The sequence below is a fragment of the Arachis hypogaea genome, chromosome 8 (genome assembly GCF_003086295.3).
Source record: "Arachis hypogaea cultivar Tifrunner chromosome 8, arahy.Tifrunner.gnm2.J5K5, whole genome shotgun sequence".
Classification (NCBI taxonomy): Eukaryota; Viridiplantae; Streptophyta; class Magnoliopsida; order Fabales; family Fabaceae; genus Arachis; species Arachis hypogaea.
In genome coordinates, this window is record NC_092043.1 from 30,304,511 (window position 1) to 30,324,170 (window position 19,660).

Below are 19,660 nucleotides of genomic sequence, written 5' to 3' on the forward strand. Positions count from 1 at the left end.
ATATGGCTCCTGAAAGTGGGTTGAGAGATTTTAGGGGCAGTTACTTATTTGAATAAATGTTATCTACCAAATATCCTTCGAGCCCGACTTCTTTTAGGAGGAGTCTGTGTTGAATCCGATCTCTTTCGAGGAGGTCAATGGGAAGCGAAGGCCAATCTTTAGATTAGTTCTTTAGGTGAGTTTGGATCTGGGTAATAGTGTTAGATTAGAGTATGAACAATATTATTCAACCAACCAGGTCACTAGATTGATTGAGTTCAAGACTTTCAAAAATATTATTAGTTCTTCGCTCTAGCATGAGTTTCTTGTTACAAAGAACAAACCCTCAATTAAGGCCCAAAATATTTAGGCTGGACCAAAACTAGAATATTTTTAAAGATAAAAATGGGCCAAGGCATAAATGGCCCAATCGAGTAGTCCTAAGCTTTTGTTCGAAAACCATAACTTCCAATCCAGAAAAATTCATAACTTCCAAAAACGAAAATCCTAATTTCCTTTAAAAAAAAACGATAACTTCCAATCCACAACAACAAAGTGTTCCTAATTTCGTATTTCCGCCACCGCCATTTTATGTTGCATTTGTGTGCAGCCGCCGCACAAGCAGAACGCAAAACCACCGCGTCTCTGCGTTTTTCATTCACAACCACTGCCGCACAAGCACACCTCAGGGCGCCGCCACCGAGTCTGGCCGCGTGCTGCCTCTCGCGGAGTCTGAACTCTGTAGCTCTCCATCGGCGGCGAAACTCATTGCTCCCTTCGGCCGTCGCTTGCTGTTCCTGAACCGCCCCTGAATTTCTCCAGTCTTCACGGTCTGCTTTCACTTTCAGGTTTGTTGTGACTTGTGAATGTTGTCTGGCTCTGCCAATAATCAATAATTGATGCAGAGTGTGTGATTTACTGTCTTGCATTATGTATATAATTCAATATATGAAATTATTAATATAGGGTTTGTGATGCTCTAATTATTAATAGTTTTTTTTTTTCAATTGTGAATCTGTTATAGACCTGTAGTACTGTTTTAATGTTTTTTTATGTATTTTTTTAGTGTTGTTTTATTGTGAAGTTATTAACATACTGCCCTACATTATATATTTAGAAGATGAAAATGAAGATGATGATGGTCATGGCTTCCAAGATCTGCTTTAGATGTCACTTTGATTAATTAGCTGGTGTTAGATATTTTGAATATTTCTCATCTTAGTTTAATATATGTCAAAAACTTGTGGATGTGTTTTTTATTTTATGGTTTGTGACTTATATTTTATGATATTTAACTACTAGCTTTGGAGCTGAATACTTTCAAGTTAAACTCTATGCATTTTGAACTATTATAACGGAATATATTTATGGTATTTGTGATTATTTTCTCTATTTGTGTTATTATATGAGATTGATGATTATTTTATCATTATGTAGTACATGTATTTCTATTTGAGCCTACATTCTTATATTACGTGCCATGATTAAAATTTTTGTAGGCACTTACATTCTGTGCTCTGCTTACTAACCTTCCGTGCCTATATAGGAACTTGTTCTTGACAACCTTGTGTGTGCTGAACAATCCTCTTCTAATTCTCCGGATTCTACCAGTATATAGGTAACTGCTATATAGATTCACCAAAAAAATTAACGCTTATAGAGTTTCAAATGGTGCAAAATTTGAACACCAAAATACCCAACCAAACTGCATCAATGGACAACAACAGCAAGAAGAAGAGGAAGGCACAAACTCCAGAGGCCAAGTTCCAATTCGAGCTCAACTCATGCTCCAAATCCAAGGATCTAAGCGCTGCCATCTCTGTATACGACGATGCCGTTTCGACCAATACTCGCATCAATCAGCACCACTTCAATGCCTTACTCTACCTCTGTTCCAATTCCGTCAACAACGTCTCGCTCAAAGACACCGCATTGCACCACGGATTCCGCATTTTCGATCACATGACCAGCCTCGGAATAAACCCCAATGAAGCCACCCTCACCGCTGTTGCCAGGCTTGCCGCTGCGAAAGGCAATGCCGACCGCGCATTTGAGCTCGCGAAGGCCGTTCAGAATTATGGCTCTGCCCCTAGGCTGAGGACTTTTGACCCTGCTTTGTTCGGATTCTGTGAGCTTGGAAATTCCGGTAAGGCTTATGAGGTGGAGGAGCATGTGAACGGTTCTGGTGTGACACTCGAGGAACCACAACTCACGGCGCTGCTGAAGGTGAGTGCGAAGAACGGGAATGCAAATAAGGTGTATGAGTATTTGCACAAGCTAAGGAGCTCAGTGAGGTGCGTTAGTGAAACGACGGCGTCTGTGATTGAAGAGTGGTTTCACAGTGGAAAGGGTTCTGAGGTTGGTTTGGAGGACTTGGCTCCTGTGAAAGAAGGGATTTTGCGAAATGGGGGAGGGTGGCATGGTCAAGGGTGGGTTGGGAAAGGGGACTGGCTTGTTAGAAGGACCAATGTTAGTGCTGAAGGACGTTGTTGTGGTTGCAGCCAGCAATTGGTTTGTGTTGATATCGATGACGAGGAGACAGACAAGTTTGCACGTTCTGTTGCTAATTTGGCACTGGAAAGAGAGGTCAAAGCTAATTTCAGTGAATTTCAGGTGAGTTAATCTTGTCCCCTCATTGAAACACAGTTCGGTTTCATGTGTGAATATTTTTAGCACTTATGTTGGTAATTGATAGTAATAAGTAGTAACTCAGTTTTGGTCCCTTTGTTACCCTCATGATAGGGCTGGCTTGAAAAACATGCGTGTTATGATGCTATAGTGGATGGAGCGAATGTTGGGCTCTACCAACAAAATTTTGCAGATGGTGGATTTAGCATTTCTCAGGTTGTATGCCGATGTTTCATGTTCTTGCTCTCTTGTGTGATGAGCAAGCTTTGTTGGTTTTTGCAACTAATTGTGTTTATCATGTCGATTTTGTAATAGTTCAGCTTGACGATGTAGTAAAAGAACTTTACAATTGTAGCGGGAAAAAATGGCCACTGGTCATCTTGCATAACAAGCGAATGAGAGGGCTTATGGATAATCCATCAAGCAGAAGGGTGGTAGAGGAGTGGATGAATAATGGTGCGCTCTATACGACTCCAACTGGATCCAATGATGATTGGTAAATTGCTAAATTATTTTCTTTCAATTTGCTTTTGTTTTTAATTTACTGATAACATTGTTCTTTTACTGTTTGACCATTTCTTTTCCTTTAAGATAATAATATATTACTTTTTTAAACTTTTAAGGAAAATTAGTTTTAGTGAGTATTTTTCTTCTATTTTTTCAAATATATATGCTTAATTTACTATTCGTATTTAGTCACATATGCATGATAATTATTCTTTCTCTGTTAGGCACCAATTCAATTATATGGTTAAATTTTGGTTTTAAATTTCTTTTGATCACTAATTTGCAAATTCTCCTTTAGATTATTCCATTTAAGTACCGTTTACACAGTTACACTTCTCATTTTAACTCATTTCATTTTCCTTGTGTACTGATATTATTAACATGAACTATTCTGGATTTCAGGTATTGGCTTTATGCTGCTGTAAAACTCAGATGCTTGCTTGTGACAAATGATGAAATGCGGGATCACATATTTGAACTCATAGGAAGCAACTTTTTTAACCAGTGGAAAGAAAGACATCAAGTAAGCTATTGCTTATTCTAGCATAATGCGCGAGTTATTTCCTGTTCACAATTTCAAATGGACTGAATCTTCTATGGGAAGTCTATTTCTTATTCACTTAATTTTTCAAATTTATTACATCCCTGTTTGTTCTGTCCTGTAATTTGGTTTGAGCACTTTCACTCATGTAGATTCTTTTTGAAAGTGTTTATTCTATGATATTATTTCTTTTTTGTTGTCATTCATGTGCATATTCTTATTATATTCTTTAGTGTATTATAATTTTCTGTGAAATTTCTGGTGGGAGGGGGATTATTTGGAGAAAGATGGAGTTTGATCTGTTTTAATTTTCATGTGGTTGGACAAACCATACTGATTTTTAGTACACTCTCCAATATTTGACTTAGCAGTTGTTATTTCACATTGATAGAGTCATCCAAGTTTATACTTCTGAAGTTGCAAAAAATTTCTCTAGCTCATTCAAGTTTTTTATTGTGTGCTTATTCATGTGATAAGTTGTTTTCCTCATCTACAGGTTCACTACACATTTGTTAAAGGAAACCTGAAACTTCAAATGCCACCACCATACTCATTGGTCATCCAGGTAATATTCTTTTTCTGTACTTGCGGGGTATGCAGAAGTATTTTGCACTCTACATGTGTGTCGGTCAGGATTTTCTAGGTTTTGGTGTTTGCTGGGAGATTTGCTACTTAAGTATATTTTTAAGCTTCTGTAATGTTCATAAAGGTTAATGCTACTTTTAGAGGGACTGTTATTGTTGTGAGGATGAGTGTATTTATAGAGTCTTAATGAATCGAATCTTGTGTATTGTCATCCAAGATGTTGGTATGCAAATGAGTCTCAACTATTGTATTTCGACTTGTTTCTTGAGACTTGCTGCTGAATTAAATTCTTTAAAAAAATCTGAAAAGGTTTGTATGTGTTTCAGGAATCAGAAAAAGGGTCATGGCATGTGCCTTTAGCACTGCACACTGGTGATGAAACTTCAAGGACTTGGCTGTGTATTACCCGTCAAAGTTCTCAGGATGCCGAAGCTAATGTTTGCAATAGTGTGGATACTCCTAACTTCAATCATCATAACACAAAGGATGCCGAGGGACCACAGGAATTTTCAAATGGTGTCGGTATCATGGATTCCCAAGTTGATGAGAACAACACAACTTCCTTGACTGGTAAAAGAAAAGAGAGGTCTCCTCCTTTGTGACAAATCTTTCAACGTGAATGATTCTGTTTGAAGTTAAGGTGCTATATTTGCAATTATTTTAAATCAATTTAAAGGAGGGGCTTTATTTTTTGGCCACCCAAGTTCAATCTATACAATTTAATCTCATTGATGTAATTATATTTTGATCGTTGTTGAGGCGATGGATTCAGGCTTAATATTAAGGTTTTACTTTTTCATGGCAACCATGGTGGCTGACATTCATAACCAAGCAAGAGATTATTATTGAAGAGTTTCTTATTTATTTAATTCCAAGTATAGTTTTTGTTTGATTTCTAATTCTATTTTCTTCACACCACTGCCACTACAAATACACAAAAGGGGGCGTAACCAACAATCTGGAACAACGCTAAGGCCGTTCGAAATTTCCAATGCAATTCCTGCAAACATCTAGTACTAACATGTAAAACAATACCAATACTCCTAATCATTCTTATGCTGTTCCAACTTTCAACAAAGGTCAGGCGTTCGTTACATCTTAGGTTGCATGCTGTACTTGATTAGACCTGGAAAATGAACATTCATAAGGTAGTCCTTCCAATCAATGCTATTGGGATCGAAGTTAAATTCCCTCTCAACACTGCCAACACCCTTTATTGCCATCCGCAGCTTCTCCGTGTTCTTATCATCAAAGCTGTTAACAAATAAATTAAAATGTTGCATATTTATATATAAATCAATAACATAATTAATTAGATACAATATTACGTTACGTACATGCCCGAGAAGTGAAGATAAGGACGATAAATGTTGATTATCCTCTTCAACCTTGATCTCTTTAACACCGTAACAATCAAAGGGGAAATAAATTATTAGTTAAAAACTTAGCATAGTAATTCAACGTTAATAAACCTTTATGTAACAAAATAGTTCCATTAAATATAAAATATGGCAACTTAATTTATTTGAGCCAATACCTTGTTTTGGGGAAATTCATGAACCTCCATATAACTGGGGTTGAATGTAAATTTTTCATAGAATGCCCCTGACTTCTCAGAATTTTTTAGCCACGGTTCTTTTGTCATATAACAATGCATTATATCTTGAATATCCGAAAGTTTAATTGGATTTCCAAGCGAAGTACCAATATGGTAGACCAAACTGTTGGAAGAATTACTCTTAGAATGAACCAACAACGCTATGATCATTGAGTTTATCACCATGTCTGCTGGTATCTATATCATCATTTCAATTCTCAAGTGAGGAGAAAAATGTAGCATCCACTTCAAACATCAAACAATAACCTACTCCAAAGATAATAATTCGTCTACTTTTGTATACAAACTATTCAAAGTAAAATGATTTGAAGAGTGAGACTCACCAGATCAATAGTTGTCTTTGGATGGCCAACAAAACTAGTTAGTGCTCCTTTGAAATACTCAACAAACACAAAGTCTATAGTTCTGAAGTTGCAAAATTATGTCATTTAGTTACATTCTCAAATAATCATGTATAGTGTGGAATAGTGGAATACATATTATTATACATGCTAATTAAATTAAATGATTATTCTATTTACCTAACACCTTCAACCCAACCCGGAAAGGGTTGTGAATGAGTTCCGATCATCATAGTCGGACGCGTGATGATCAAGGGTAGATTACCCTTCATATTTGTCACAAGCATTTCTCCCATTGATTTTGTAAATGTATAGGTGTTTGACCACCCATGAAAATTTGCCCTATATGAAAACTAAAAACACTGATAACCAATCAAACTTTTACAATTTACCTGAGAAATAAAAAGAGGCTAAAAAAGTTAGATATGGAAGTAGGGTGTGTGTTATACTTTAACGTGATAATTTTTTGTGTTTTTTAAAATTATGGGAGATACACAAATCGGAGGGTCCGATTTGCGTTTAAAAAATTTTAAAAATTTGGAGTACACAAATCGGACGGTCCGAGTACACAAATCAGACGGTCCAATTTCTGTACCTCTTAAAAATCGGACGGTCCGATTTATACTCCATAAATTAAATCATCCCACATTTTAGAAAAATACCATAGTAGATCATAATTCAAAAAAATACTACTGTTAACCCAATATTAAAAATAAAAATGTGGTAAAAAGAGAGTAAATTAAATTTGTGCTTGAAAACTCTATCTAGTTCCACACAAGATAGACTTTATATTAATTTACCTTATTGTTCCAAATTCTTTCATTATTGAGGTGATTGTTCTTTCATTGACATTCTGTGCTTTGAGTTCACTAAGTTTTTCCTCAATCAACTTCTTTTCTAAGTTGATGTCTAATTTTAAAGGGCTTTTTAAGGTCTGACCCATATGAAATGCTTCCTCGAGTATTAGTTCTGCCTCCCCAGAAACATAAGCTGAAACCAAAATATAACCACACGCACACACACGCGCACACATTGGTTCTAAAATAGAAAAATATTGACCAATTTAAAGCAAGTCTAATAACCAAATTTTTTTTCTACTAAAAATGTTAACTCATAGCATTTCCCGTAAAACTATAATAAAATAATTTTGATATTAGATTTTGAGATCTCTTAGATTTTTACTGACTTTTCTTGAGAATATGGCTAATGAGAATTTGTATTCATCATTAAGGAAATTATTTAAAACAATTTTTTTTCCTTTTGCATATGATGAATCAACCAACTTATATTTAAACGCAACATAGGAGGCTTTTCCTGTTTGTTATTTACATGTGAGTAGTACCAAAAAAAAAAAAATATTAAAAATTTAAAATTACACATTTAAAATTTATATTGACTTATTAGTGATTATTCACTAGTTTTTATTATTTTTCAAATTAATTCATTAAAGAATTGCATACCAGTAGATACATAAAGAAGAACCTCTATTCTACTACACATTTTAGCGAAGTTCATGACATTATAAGCTCCCACTGTATTTGTCGCCATTGCACATCATATCTGCATAAAATAAATTAAATACTAATAGAATTTTAGGTATTTGAGTAATTTTAGTCATTGATTTTAATTATAAAATATATATAATGTATATTAATTGAAATCAACAACAAAAATTATTACAATACTAGTATTAGTATATTTGAAAATTTTTCAAAAAAATAATTACAGAGTGAAAAAGTTTTACTCTCTCAATTAATATTTTTAAAATCCTCTATGCGTAAATCCGTAAAAAATAAGAGTATAACAGCTTAATAATTATAAAAAAATATTATTTGTACATTAAAATTAATTATTAACTAATATATTTATATATAAATATATGTGTGGTTTTATTTATTTTTAATATATTTATATTTTAATATATATTTTTATACCAATAATTGATTTTGGCATACAAATAGCTATTACTTAAAATAACGCAATCTTATTTACCTTTCATCAAGTCTTGTAGTTGCGGCACTGTGCACTATAATATCAATCTCTTCAATAAGGATTTGATCTTTGATTCCGAAATTGTGAAGAGAAACATCACCTGCAACTGCCACCACTTTTTCGGACAAAAAGGAGCTGAATTTTTTACCCCACTTTTCTCTTTGCATTTTGAACAACTTCTTCCCAAAGACCTACGTACATAAATAATATGTCGATATAAAATTTGTTTAATATTTGTCCTATAGTGGATCTATATAGTTAGAGATTATGGTTCTAAAAAATTTTCTAATAGTAAACGCAAAATATATATGTCAATAAAATAATTTTTATAATAATTTAATATAATAAAAACAAATTAAATATCATCATGTATTATTTAAAAAAAATTCAAATTTTAGTGGGGCTTTTGCCCCCACAAATTCACACATGAACCTGGCCTGCAGCTTGTTATAGGCTCTTTATAAATTATTAGACTTGGCCTGTTATTCAGCCTGGCTTGGCCTGTTATTCAGCCTGGCTTGGCCTGAAGTCTGTTAAAAAGCCTGATAATTTTTTTTACAAAAATAAAAATATTATTTAAAAAAATAGTTTTTAATAAAAATAGTTATATGTAATATATCATATATTTAATATTTATAAAAAATTTTAAACTTTTAACATATTTAAAATATATAAAAATATTTATAATAAAATATAATAAATTTAAAATATCTCATAATTTTATTAATAATAAATAATTATTTATATATTTAATTATATTTTAATAAGCGCAGGCAGGCCTGATAGGCCTATAAGACTAATTAGTAAGCATGTGCCTGACCTATTAATATATTAAGGCTTTTAAAAGAATTTAGACCTATACCTATTTTATACCAGGCCAAATACAGGTCAGGCTGCAGGCCTTGGCAGACCGCTAGCCTTTTTCCACCCCTATGTGTGTGTATAAAAGGAGTAAGTACTTTTAGTAAAAGATGAAACGTTTATTATTATTAATTTCAATAAAAGAAATGTTAGCCGCGTTATGTATTACGTCTAGTTCATATGTGTTAATTTCTAACTAATGCAATTGATCAAGAAACAACTAAATTAAATGAAAATGGGTACCTCACTATGCAAGCGTTGGAGAGCTACATGTGGATTTGATGCTCTTACAACAAGGTATAACCTTTTTATGTTGGGTTGAACCCTCAATATCTTCTCCACGAAAACTATAAACAAAATTAAAATTTAAAAAGAACCATTAGAGCGTTAATCATTGTACTAATTTCACCATCAAAAGTATAGATATAGATGCAAGATAATAACTTTTGGCTAAGAATCCAGTTGCACCAGTAACTAAAATGGTCTTCCCCTTGAAATGCTCCTCAACACTATTACTTCTGAACTCTGCCATAGCTAATGAAAATAACAAAGAGCTGTAGTAACTAACGGTGCATGAAAACGCGTACTAAATTTTATGTAGTTTGGTTCTGTATGTCAATAACTGCCACGGAATGGTCCTGTATATATATAGCGAGAAAAAAAATCTTATATCAGCCGTAATTTGTAGGATTAAGAGTTAATAGTTAATACACATTAATGTTGAGTTTTTTTCTCTTATCCCAAAAGCAATGAAACTATAATTAGAAATGAGCACTTATTTACGAAGAATGGATATTTTGCTGAATTGTCGTATGTCGAACACATTTCGGATATGATATTTGTCAACACTCGTCTGACATGTATCTTAATAAAAAATAAAAAATTTTTCTTCGAACACGCCTGAACACATTTAAAAACCATCACATATCACCGTATTTAATCTTATTTTTAACACATATTTATAAAATAAATTTAGATACAGTATATATTATTATTTATTAAAACAAAAAATATTTTAAATACTTGATATAATTAAAATAAAACATTAAAAATAGTTAAAAATTTAATTTATATTTTAATATTAATATATAAAATATCAAAATATCATTACAATTTATCTAAAAAATACTTTATATTTTATACGTACGCATGTTCCCGTGTCATATAAGATTTTAAAATTTGCGTGTCGACATGTCCCATATCTATGCATTATAGGTATTTAATTATTTATAGTCACTTGCAGTGGGATTTGGAAAGGTCGGTAAACAATGATAGTTTTAGCAAAAAATTTAATTATTTTTTTAGTCCTTATAATTAATTTCATCAAATTTATAATTAAATTTTTATTTATTTTTTAACTGAATTTTTATATTATTTTTAGAGTTTGTTTGAAAATTTTTTAATATGAAAAAAATATTTTTTTTATAAAAAATTTATTTCTATTTAAAATTCAATTTTATAATTTAAAATGACTTTAATATATTAATAAAATAGATTTTAATTATTTAGTTTAAAATAATTTTTACATGAATTAAAATTTTTTTTTTACAATTTTATCTTTGACAAAGTTATTTTACAAATTATGAATATAATAAGAATATTTTTAATATTTGACATTAAATTTGAGAGGTGTGAGAATTAATTTAAAAATTAGATTCTTTTTAGTCTGATTTATAAATAAAAAAATTAAAATTAAAATTTTTAAAAAAATTAAATAATTTATTTTTAATTGTTTAAAAATAAAAAAATTTAATTTTTGAGTAAATTTTAATTCTTAATATTTTTAAATAAAATTTTAATTGTGTAATTAAATATTTTTTATTTCAAAAATATTAAAATAATTAAATATATTTTTTTAAATATGTAATCAAAATTTTAGTTTAATTATAATTATTTTTAATTTATAGATAAATATTTTATTAATTTTAATATTTTTATATAAATAAAAATTTAATTATAAAAAATATATAAATTTAATTATAAATTTAATAAAATTATAAAAAACTAATAGAATAATTAAACCGTGGAAAAATTTACTAGCCCAAGTTAAGTAGGACTAACAGAGAAAGTAGGGTTGGCTTTTTAAGTTAGGAGCTTTAATTTGCACTACTTTTCACATTTTTTTTTCACTCATCCCATTCAAAATAGTTGTCTATTTATAATTTAATTTAAACACGATATTTCATATATTATATTCAAATAAAATATATAAACAGATTAATTTTATGTGTTAGATATGTGAATCGTTATTAAATTTATTATGCAAAATAAATGATAAATCCAAGCTAAGATAACTTATCTTTCAATTTTTAAGACGGTTATGTTAGGTAATTAATATTTTTTTTTAAATATGAACAACGAATTTTAAAATTGACCAAATTCAAGTAAAACACACTACATTTTAAATTACTTACCTAAATCTTAATATTAGAATAATCATTCGCACATTTAGTGAATTGAATATCTGATATATCAATTATTCACATTGTTAATATTTTCATTGTCTACCTATACTTTTCTTTTTAAAAAGTACTGGAACAATTTTTTTTCCTACAACGTATCTTTAATTTTCTTATTTGAGGTTTCTATGGAGAGAGATTGAGACTGAAAAATAAATATTAAGAGATAAAAATTAAATTAAATATTTGTATTGTGTTTAGTATAAAATATACTGAATTAAGTTATATCTTAATATCATGTTTGATTTAAGATAAATATAGATATCGAAGAATAAATTTAAAATTTAAAAAATTAAATAAAAATAATTTTAAAAAAAATATTATTAAAATTTCAGTTTTTATTCCTAAAAATTTCAATTTTATATATCCTCACTTTTTGGAAGTACTGAAACCTGAAGGAATTAAAATTATGAGTCTCGCGATTAAAATTTTAGTTTTAGTATTTAATCACCAAATATAATACTCAATTTTAATCTCTAGTCTCAATTCCAATCTCAAAAAATAAATGCAACCTAAGTTTAATCTATGACTTTTTTTACGTTAATCATTTTAAAAATATTATTTGTATATTAAAATTAATCACTAAATTAGTTACTATATATTTATATATATAGTTTAATTTATTTTTAATGTGTATTTTATTCTAATAACTAATTTTAATAATTAAATTTAGTATACAACTAATATAATTAGGATATTTTTTAGCCCTTATTAATCTTTGTATATAGTAGGAAATTGTGGGATTTTTTACTTTGTATTTGTTTATCTATAGAAGATTATGATTTATGTGCACTTTGTAGTTTTTTCTTTAAATTTTGAGGTGTCTAATTTCTTAATCCTTATTAATGTTTGTATACAAAATTGTGGAATATTTTTAGTGCGTTTTTGTTTTATCTATATAAAATGATGTGCACGTTGTAGTTTGTGTGTGTGTGTGTGATTTTTAGTCTTTACTAATGTCTCTATACTAGATTGTGGAATCTTTTTAGTGTGTATTTGTTTTATTATAAAAAATGATGGGCACTGTGTAGTTATTTGTATACTAAATCGTGGAATTTTCTTTAGTGTATTTATTTTATCAGTATAACTGGTGCACTTTTTAATTTTGAGGGTTTTCTGTGTCATTTCTCAGTCCTTATTAATAATGTTTGTATGCAAAATTGTGGAATTTTTTAGTGCGTACTTTGTTTTATCCATAAAAAATGATGGAGACTTTGTAGTTAGTATACTAAACTGTGGAATTCTTTTACCGTGTATTTATTTTATCTAGATTTATTTTGTGTGTCATTACTTAGTCCTTGTTTTATATATAGCGAATTCTCCCGTGCCTTTAGTTTGCTGCCAAAACTGCCGAAAAATAAAAAATGGGTCCCAGCAGTTAATTTGTTAACGGAATAGCGTTATTAGCCTTGTAGCAAATTGTTATTTCTAAATATAAAAGTGGTAACTCTTCACAAAGAAAGCGTCAAAGTAAATTAAAAAATTTAAGAGAAGAAATAATTAAATTATCAAAATTAATAGATCAAAAATTAATGATTTTAACTAATGTTAATTGTAATGACATCGAATTCTTAAAATCAATACAAAATGATTTTTTTCAAAATCTTTATTTTACTATAAGTTTTATTGAAGGACTTCAAAAACCAGAAAAAACTTACTTTTCACACGGAATTTCAAAAAAATGTTACCATGGAAATGATTCCCCACATCTTTATCATACTTTTAATCCGCAATTAAATTCTATAGTAGATATTCTTGAAGAAATATTAGTATCCATAAAATTTCAAAGAAATAAGGAAAAAGAGAATCTCAAAAAAGAAAAGTGTCAAAATATAATCAACGTAACAGATTTAAAGGTAAAACCACCATTGAAATTATGAATATAGAAGAAAAATTAGAAGAAGTTACAATGCTTTTTAAACAATTAAAAATGGCTCAAGAAAATAATATTATGGAACATGGTTTTCAAATAGAAGAAGAATTAGTAAATGCTGAAAATATAGAAAATGAAGAACACATTCTAGATTATTCAAGTGACGAAGAACCAGCAATTCCAATACAAGTAAAAAATGAAGCTGGAACATCTAAGGATAATCAATCTCAATTTAAATGGGAAACAGATTTTGATAATTATGCTTTTAAAAAAGGTTTTATAAATAAAGATTCAAAATATACAAAAATACCATCAAAATATGTTCCTAAAATCCAGGAAATGGAAGGAGAAAGAATGCTCGATTTAGACTGCAAAAAGAACGAAAAAGAAATTTTCGAAAACTGGTTGAATTCCTTCTTATTAGAAGCCTTTACTAATCCAAAACTTAGTGAATTGTCTGGAAGAGACATTTGGAATTACATAGGATTTCATACTAAAGGAACTATAAGAGATTATATGACATCAATAGAAAACCAAATAATAGAAGAATTAGAAACAAAAACAACAGCTTATGATAAGATATTATATATAATGATGATTCTATATAAAGAATTTTTTGGAAAAAATATTATAGATCATAGACAAGAAGTCTGTAATAAAGAATATCAAGAAGCAAAAAACCATTTAGCTAATATTCAGATATATGACTTATGTAATGTGGAATCTTATATATGTGAATATAGAATACATTATTACAACTTAAAAGAAGAGGATAAAAATCATTATCTTAGTATGTATATAACAAAACTTCCATATCCTGCTAATGAATTTATAATGGGAAGATTTATAAGAGAAATAAATAGAGGAACAATTGAAAATAATTTTGGTGGAGCAACCTCTGCAATAAGAGAGGAAATAAAAGAACGTTGTATGCAAGAAGCAACTCAAAAAAGATTTGCAAATATAATTAGAATTTGCTGTCAGGATAATGAAGAGATACCTCAAAAATATGGTCTTAATAAAAATTTTCAAAGAAAAAGAAAATATCAATTTAGAAGAAGAAAATACTATCCAAACTGGAGAAAAAAGAGATATTTTAGAAAAGAAAATAACAGTAAAAACAAAAGACAAAGAAATAACTATTGCCCGAATAAAAAAAAAATTGTAAATGTTGGTATTGCCAAGAAGGACACTACGCAAATGAATGCCCAAAAAAGAAGGATAAAAAGGATCTTACTAAACAAATAGAAATTGCTAAGTCTTGTTTCATGGAACCATTAGAAGAATCTGATGATAACTTAGACTATATTTTTGAATATGTCTCGGAAACAGACTCAGAGACTGAGTAATAATGCTACATTTATTACTATAAAAATAACAGAAAAGTTTATAAATGCTTTCATAGATTCTGGAGCAACACAATGCTTTGCTAGTTCAAATATAAAACTTGATTGGAAAAAATTAAAGAAACCATTAAGAGTTAGAATAGCTGACAAATCAATACATAAAATTGACCAAAAAGCAGAGATGGTTGAAATCTTTATTCAAAATTATAGGTTCATTGTTCCATCTATATATATGTTAGATTCTGGAATGGACTTTATCATAGGAAATAACTTTTTAAAGCTATATCATCCATTCATTCAAGAATTAACATATATAGTTTTAAAAGCTCCACACGATTCTTCAATAAATCAAAAATCAAAACGTATAAAAATACCAACTACTACTATAGATAAGATCTTAAAATTTAAAATATTTTCTATATTAGAAACATGTTATTTAAATCTATACTTTCAGATAAATATTCCAAAAAATAATCTTGAAATAAAGATAGAAGAACTTTTGGATGAAATTTGTGCTGAAAATCCTTTAGATATTAAAAATACAAATAACGAATTAGTAAGCATTAAATTAAAAGATCCCACAAAAGAGATAAATGTTCTAAATAAAATTCCTTATTCCGCAAGAGATAGAGAAGAGTTCTCATTAGAATGTAAGGATCTTTTGGAAAAAGGAATTATAAGATTAAGTAAAAGTCCCCATGCGGCTCCAGCTTTTTACGTTGAAAACAATAATGAAATTAAAAGGGAAAAACGAAGAATGGTAATAAACTATAAGAAAATGAATGAAGCAACTATTGGTGATGCTCATAAACTTCCAAGAAAAGATTCTATTTTAGAAAAAATCAAAGGAGCAACTTGGTTTTCATCTCTTGATGCAAAATCAGGATATTGGCAACTTCGTTTAGACGAAGAAACAAAGAAATTAACTGCTTTTACTTGTCCAACGAAAGAATCAACAAGTGTATTACTCTATGAGTGGAATGTATTACCATTCGGATTAAAACAAGCCCCAGGTATTTATCAAAGATTTATGGAAGAAAATCTAAAAGAGTTAAATGAATTTGTTTTAGTATACATTGATGATATACTAATTTTTACAAATCAGGATAAAGAGGATCATCTTCAAAAATTATTAATAGTTTTAGAAAGATGTAAACAGAAAGGATTAGTTCTTAGCAAAAAGAAAGCGAGAATAGCAAAACAAGAAATAGAGTTTCTTGGATTAATTCTATCCACTCAAGGAAAGCTAAAACTTCAACCAAATATTTTAGAAAAGGTAAATTTATTTCCTAATAAAATAGAAGATAGAAAATAATTACAAAGATTTTTAGGGTGTATAAATTATATTTCGGATCAAGGATTTTTAAAGAATATAACAGAATACACTAAAAACTTATTTCCAAAAATAAGTACCAAAAAAGAATGGAAATGGGATGAAAAAGATAGTATGCAAATTCAAAAAATTAAGGAATTATGTGAAAAACTTCCAGAACTTTATATTCCAGAAGAAAACGACTACTTAATAGTAGAAACAGATGCTTCAGACATAACCTGGTCAGGATGTCTAAAAGCTAAGAAAACTATAAAAAGTTTGGAACAAGAAAAAGAATCACTAGATTCTAAATATTCCATAAAGGAATTACTTTGCAGGTATATTTCAGGAACTTTTACTCCAACAGAACAGAGATATACCACTCATGAAAAGGAAACTCTAGCAGCAATTAAATCTCTTAAGAAATGGAAAATTGATTTACTACCCAGAGAATTTACATTAAGGACAGATTCAAGTTACCTAACAGGTTTCATACGATATAATTTAAAAGTTGATTATAATCATGGACGACTGGTAAGATGGCAATTATTTCTGTTACAATATCCAATAAAAATTGAATATATTAAAGGTGACAAAAATGTTATTGCAGATACATTAACAAGAGAATGGAGTTCGTCTACAACGCATTAGATCAAGAAATTCAAAAATACGAACAAGAACTCGAAAAATGCAAGCATTGTCAGCAAATAAGGACACAGATCCAATCCCTTAAGAAGGCCATCGAAGCAATGAAATCAACACAACAACCAAAACCATCAGAGTTCGGCCAGCTAAGCGTGGTGGACAAATCAGGTGAGGAAAAAATTCCAGAAAATAAAACAATTGCTGAAATTATCAAAAAATCCACCCAAGATAAAAAATATTATGTAATTTATAATGGCCCCATGAAAGGAGTATATGATGCCTGGGAAAAAGCAGCACCATTTACACATCAATCAAGGATAATTCATAAAGGAGGGTTTTTAACACTGGAAGAAGCAAAGGAATCCTTCAGAGAATATGAAGCTCTTCATCCAGAGCAAACCCTAAAAAGAGCAGATAAAGCTCCAATTCAAACCCAGAGAACAGGGATAATAAGAAACATTCCTACAAGGGCTGAAATCAAGGAAAAGAAAAGGGTCTGTAGATCAAATCTCAGAGAAACCCTTAACATAGTCCTGAATTGGACTGAAGAAAAAAGGGCAATCTTGGGATATTATCCTATTGCCAAAGAACAGCTAACAAAGCTGGTTATATTTCCAGAGGCTTCCCCATCTGACACCTATCAGTTTTTCCAATATGGATTAATTGATACAATTTTAATTTTTAATGATTTAAAAATTATTAGTGAGTTTCCTGCAGGATTCGTTGATGCAGTAAAGAGATTTAAAAATATGATTGACAATGTAAATCCAAGGGATATATCCCTAAAATTTACAAACAGTCAACCTATTTTTAATGAAGAAGAAGAGTGCTTGGTTCCAGCACATCAAGTAATATTCATGTCCGTCTTCCCAGGAAATTTTCAACCAATTGATCAAGTTCAAAATTTAACAATCTACAGTCATGAAGGTAGACTAGCCAGCACACTAGCAAGGGTCTTCGAAAGAACTCAAAAGATAACAAGGGAATCTCACACAAGAATCAATTATAAAAGCAGAAATACTCTGCTTGTGTCCAGTAAAAGAAATGAAATTGAAGAAAGAGAGATGAGACTCTTAGTGGAATTTGAATCAGCATTCTACAACTTATCTGGACTCTTAGAAAAGCTCCCCGAAGGGATAAAGAAGAATCTCTGCTATTTGATAAAAGACAGAGAAGACCACAAGTGCCAGCTGTGTGTCTCAGAAACATCTGAAGAAAGTAATAATGAAATGGGATCCACCCACATGATAAAGGAAGAAGACAACGCATCTGAAGGTCACATGATGAAAGAGGAGGACAGCACATCTGAAGCATCTCTCAACATTATTGCATAGTGACGTAAGCGCTTAGGTCATAGAGCACCAACAATGTAGCTGGTGCAAGATAATAAACAATGACGTAAGCAATGACGTCATAAGAAGGGTAAGGATGGGAATTGTCCATCAGACCCAACCATTATAAATAGGTTGCTTAGGCAATTAAAGAGATCATCAAACAATAGAAAGCAGAAGGCTAAGAGTACTCATATGCTAGGAGAGCAAGGAGGAAGCGGCCGAGGCGATTCTATAGTTTGAAGAAGAATTCCCTTAGGAAAAACCAATTCTAAACTCCCCTCTGGAGTTAGTATCTACAATCTCCCCTCTGGAGATAAAAACATCTTATGTAAAATATTCTAAATAAAGGAAGTTTTTCTCCAGAAAGGTACGCCTTTGTCTTAATCTCATAGTTATGAATTATTTAGAAAGTTTAGAATTAACGGAAGAATCTGATTATTATAAATTATCTGCCTTATTAGATAATGAAAAACAGGATGTTCTAAAAACAGAATTAAATCTCAAATCAAATGAAAATTTTAATAAACAAAATCTTTTAAAAGAAGTTTTTAATAGAAAAAATATAATATACTATGGAAAAATTCAACTTGAAGCCCCTATAAAGATAAAATCTGCTAATGGAGAACTTGAAATAGCTTTGATAAATGATGAAGAATTGAGTAAACAGATCGAGAAAATTAAGGATCAACAAAAAAGATCTAAAATTGGATGGATTCATATTAGCACTATACAAGTCTTAATCAAATCTACATATATGAAAGGAATTAATTCACCAATAAGCTTAGCAATTTGTGACAAAAGAATTACTGATGACCCAATAGATCAAATAATTGGAATTGTTCATGGAAACTTGGCAAACGTAAATGTTAAAATTCAATGCCCATCTTGGATATGCTATACCTTTATCAAGTGAAAATCTTGGAAGATCTATAAATTTGGCTTATAAATTTCACAGAAAGAATCTAATGGAACAAGACGATGAACCATTTTCAATTACATATGCAATAAATTATGCTTTAACAAATAGCCATCATAGTATAATATTTAAAAACAGAGAAAGAATTTATGTCGATGAATTATTTCAGAAAATTGTAAAAACAGAAATACCAAAATATAAAGCTATTGAAAACCCAGTTCTTTTACTAAAAGAACCATCAGGAAAATTAGGTTCATCGAATTTTCAAATAAGAGAATCCAAAATTAATAGCCCTTTAAGTTTATCTAAATTAAAGATTAAAGAAGAAAATTATGAAATAAAAGAATTAACAAAAAAGGTCGAAAAATTAAATGAATCCCTAAACACTAAGTTATGACAATAAATAAAGAGAAAATATATGTAACCTATCAAGATAAGAAACAAGAGCTCTTTGAAAGAGAAAATCGGTTGAATTATTTACAGTTTTCTGAAATAAATCAAAGAGCATTTGAAGCTCTAAAAATAATCTATGACAAATTAAAAGGAGAAGTTGAAGAGTTAGAAAAATTAATAGAATCTCTAGAAAATAGTGATGAATCGATGATAGAATTTGCAGAAATTCTAAGATAAATAATGAAGTATACAAAGATTGAAAGACCAGAAAACAAAATAAAAAGAAAAAGGGCGAAAAAATTAAAAAGTAAAATAAAGGAGTATAAAAGG

General features: G+C 29.8%; 2 protein-coding genes and 1 pseudogene across 3 annotated transcripts; 1 reads left to right on the plus strand and 2 right to left on the minus strand.

Annotated features, from left to right (window-relative positions):
- Window positions 1-429: 429 nt before the first annotated feature.
- Window positions 430-5,132, plus strand: LOC112706898 (proteinaceous RNase P 2). 2 transcript variants are annotated; one of them, XM_025758414.3, is made up of 7 exons: window positions 430-827; window positions 1,526-2,592; window positions 2,722-2,823; window positions 2,928-3,103; window positions 3,517-3,637; window positions 4,152-4,220; window positions 4,567-5,132. In XM_025758414.3, exons 2-7 carry the CDS (start codon window positions 1,648-1,650, stop codon window positions 4,840-4,842), a joined length of 1,689 nt encoding a protein of 562 aa, XP_025614199.1. In that variant the 5' UTR covers window positions 430-827; window positions 1,526-1,647; the 3' UTR covers window positions 4,843-5,132. The 2 variants fall into 2 exon arrangements, with proteins under 2 accessions (XP_025614199.1, XP_072057147.1); XM_072201046.1 differs by having other exon boundaries at window positions 455-827; window positions 1,479-2,592.
- Window positions 5,133-5,331: 199 nt separating this feature from the next.
- Window positions 5,332-6,432, minus strand: LOC112705220 (alcohol-forming fatty acyl-CoA reductase-like). The gene is made up of 5 exons (XM_072200200.1): window positions 6,380-6,432; window positions 6,182-6,263; window positions 5,778-6,035; window positions 5,578-5,636; window positions 5,332-5,494 (listed from the first exon to the last, which is right to left on the minus strand). The coding sequence occupies exons 1-5, from the start codon at window positions 6,430-6,432 to the stop codon at window positions 5,332-5,334; spliced, it is 615 nt and encodes a 204-aa protein (XP_072056301.1).
- A 1,198-nt stretch (window positions 6,433-7,630) lies between these two features.
- LOC140173098 (fatty acyl-CoA reductase 8-like) lies at window positions 7,631-9,584 on the minus strand (annotated as a pseudogene).
- Between the last annotated feature and the right edge of the window lie 10,076 nt (window positions 9,585-19,660).

What these genes read in the sequence shown, in the direction of transcription:
- LOC112705220 (XM_072200200.1), bottom strand. Translation starts at nt 6,432, where the DNA reads ATGATGATCGGAACTCATTCACAACCCTTTCCGGGTTGGGTTGAAGGT. An exon ending in CAAAGACAACTATTGATCTG is followed by an intron (nt 6,036 to 6,181) that starts GTGAGTCTCACT and finishes ATGATGATATAG; the next exon opens with ATACCAGCAGACATGGTGAT. An exon ending in TATCTTCACTTCTCGGGCAT is followed by an intron (nt 5,495 to 5,577) that starts GTACGTAACGTA and finishes ATTTGTTAACAG; the next exon opens with CTTTGATGATAAGAACACGG.
- LOC112706898 (XM_025758414.3), top strand. Translation starts at nt 1,648, where the DNA reads ATGGTGCAAAATTTGAACACCAAAATACCCAACCAAACTGCATCAATG. An exon ending in CTAATTTCAGTGAATTTCAG is followed by an intron (nt 2,593 to 2,721) that starts GTGAGTTAATCT and finishes CCCTCATGATAG; the next exon opens with GGCTGGCTTGAAAAACATGC. An exon ending in CATACTCATTGGTCATCCAG is followed by an intron (nt 4,221 to 4,566) that starts GTAATATTCTTT and finishes TATGTGTTTCAG; the next exon opens with GAATCAGAAAAAGGGTCATG.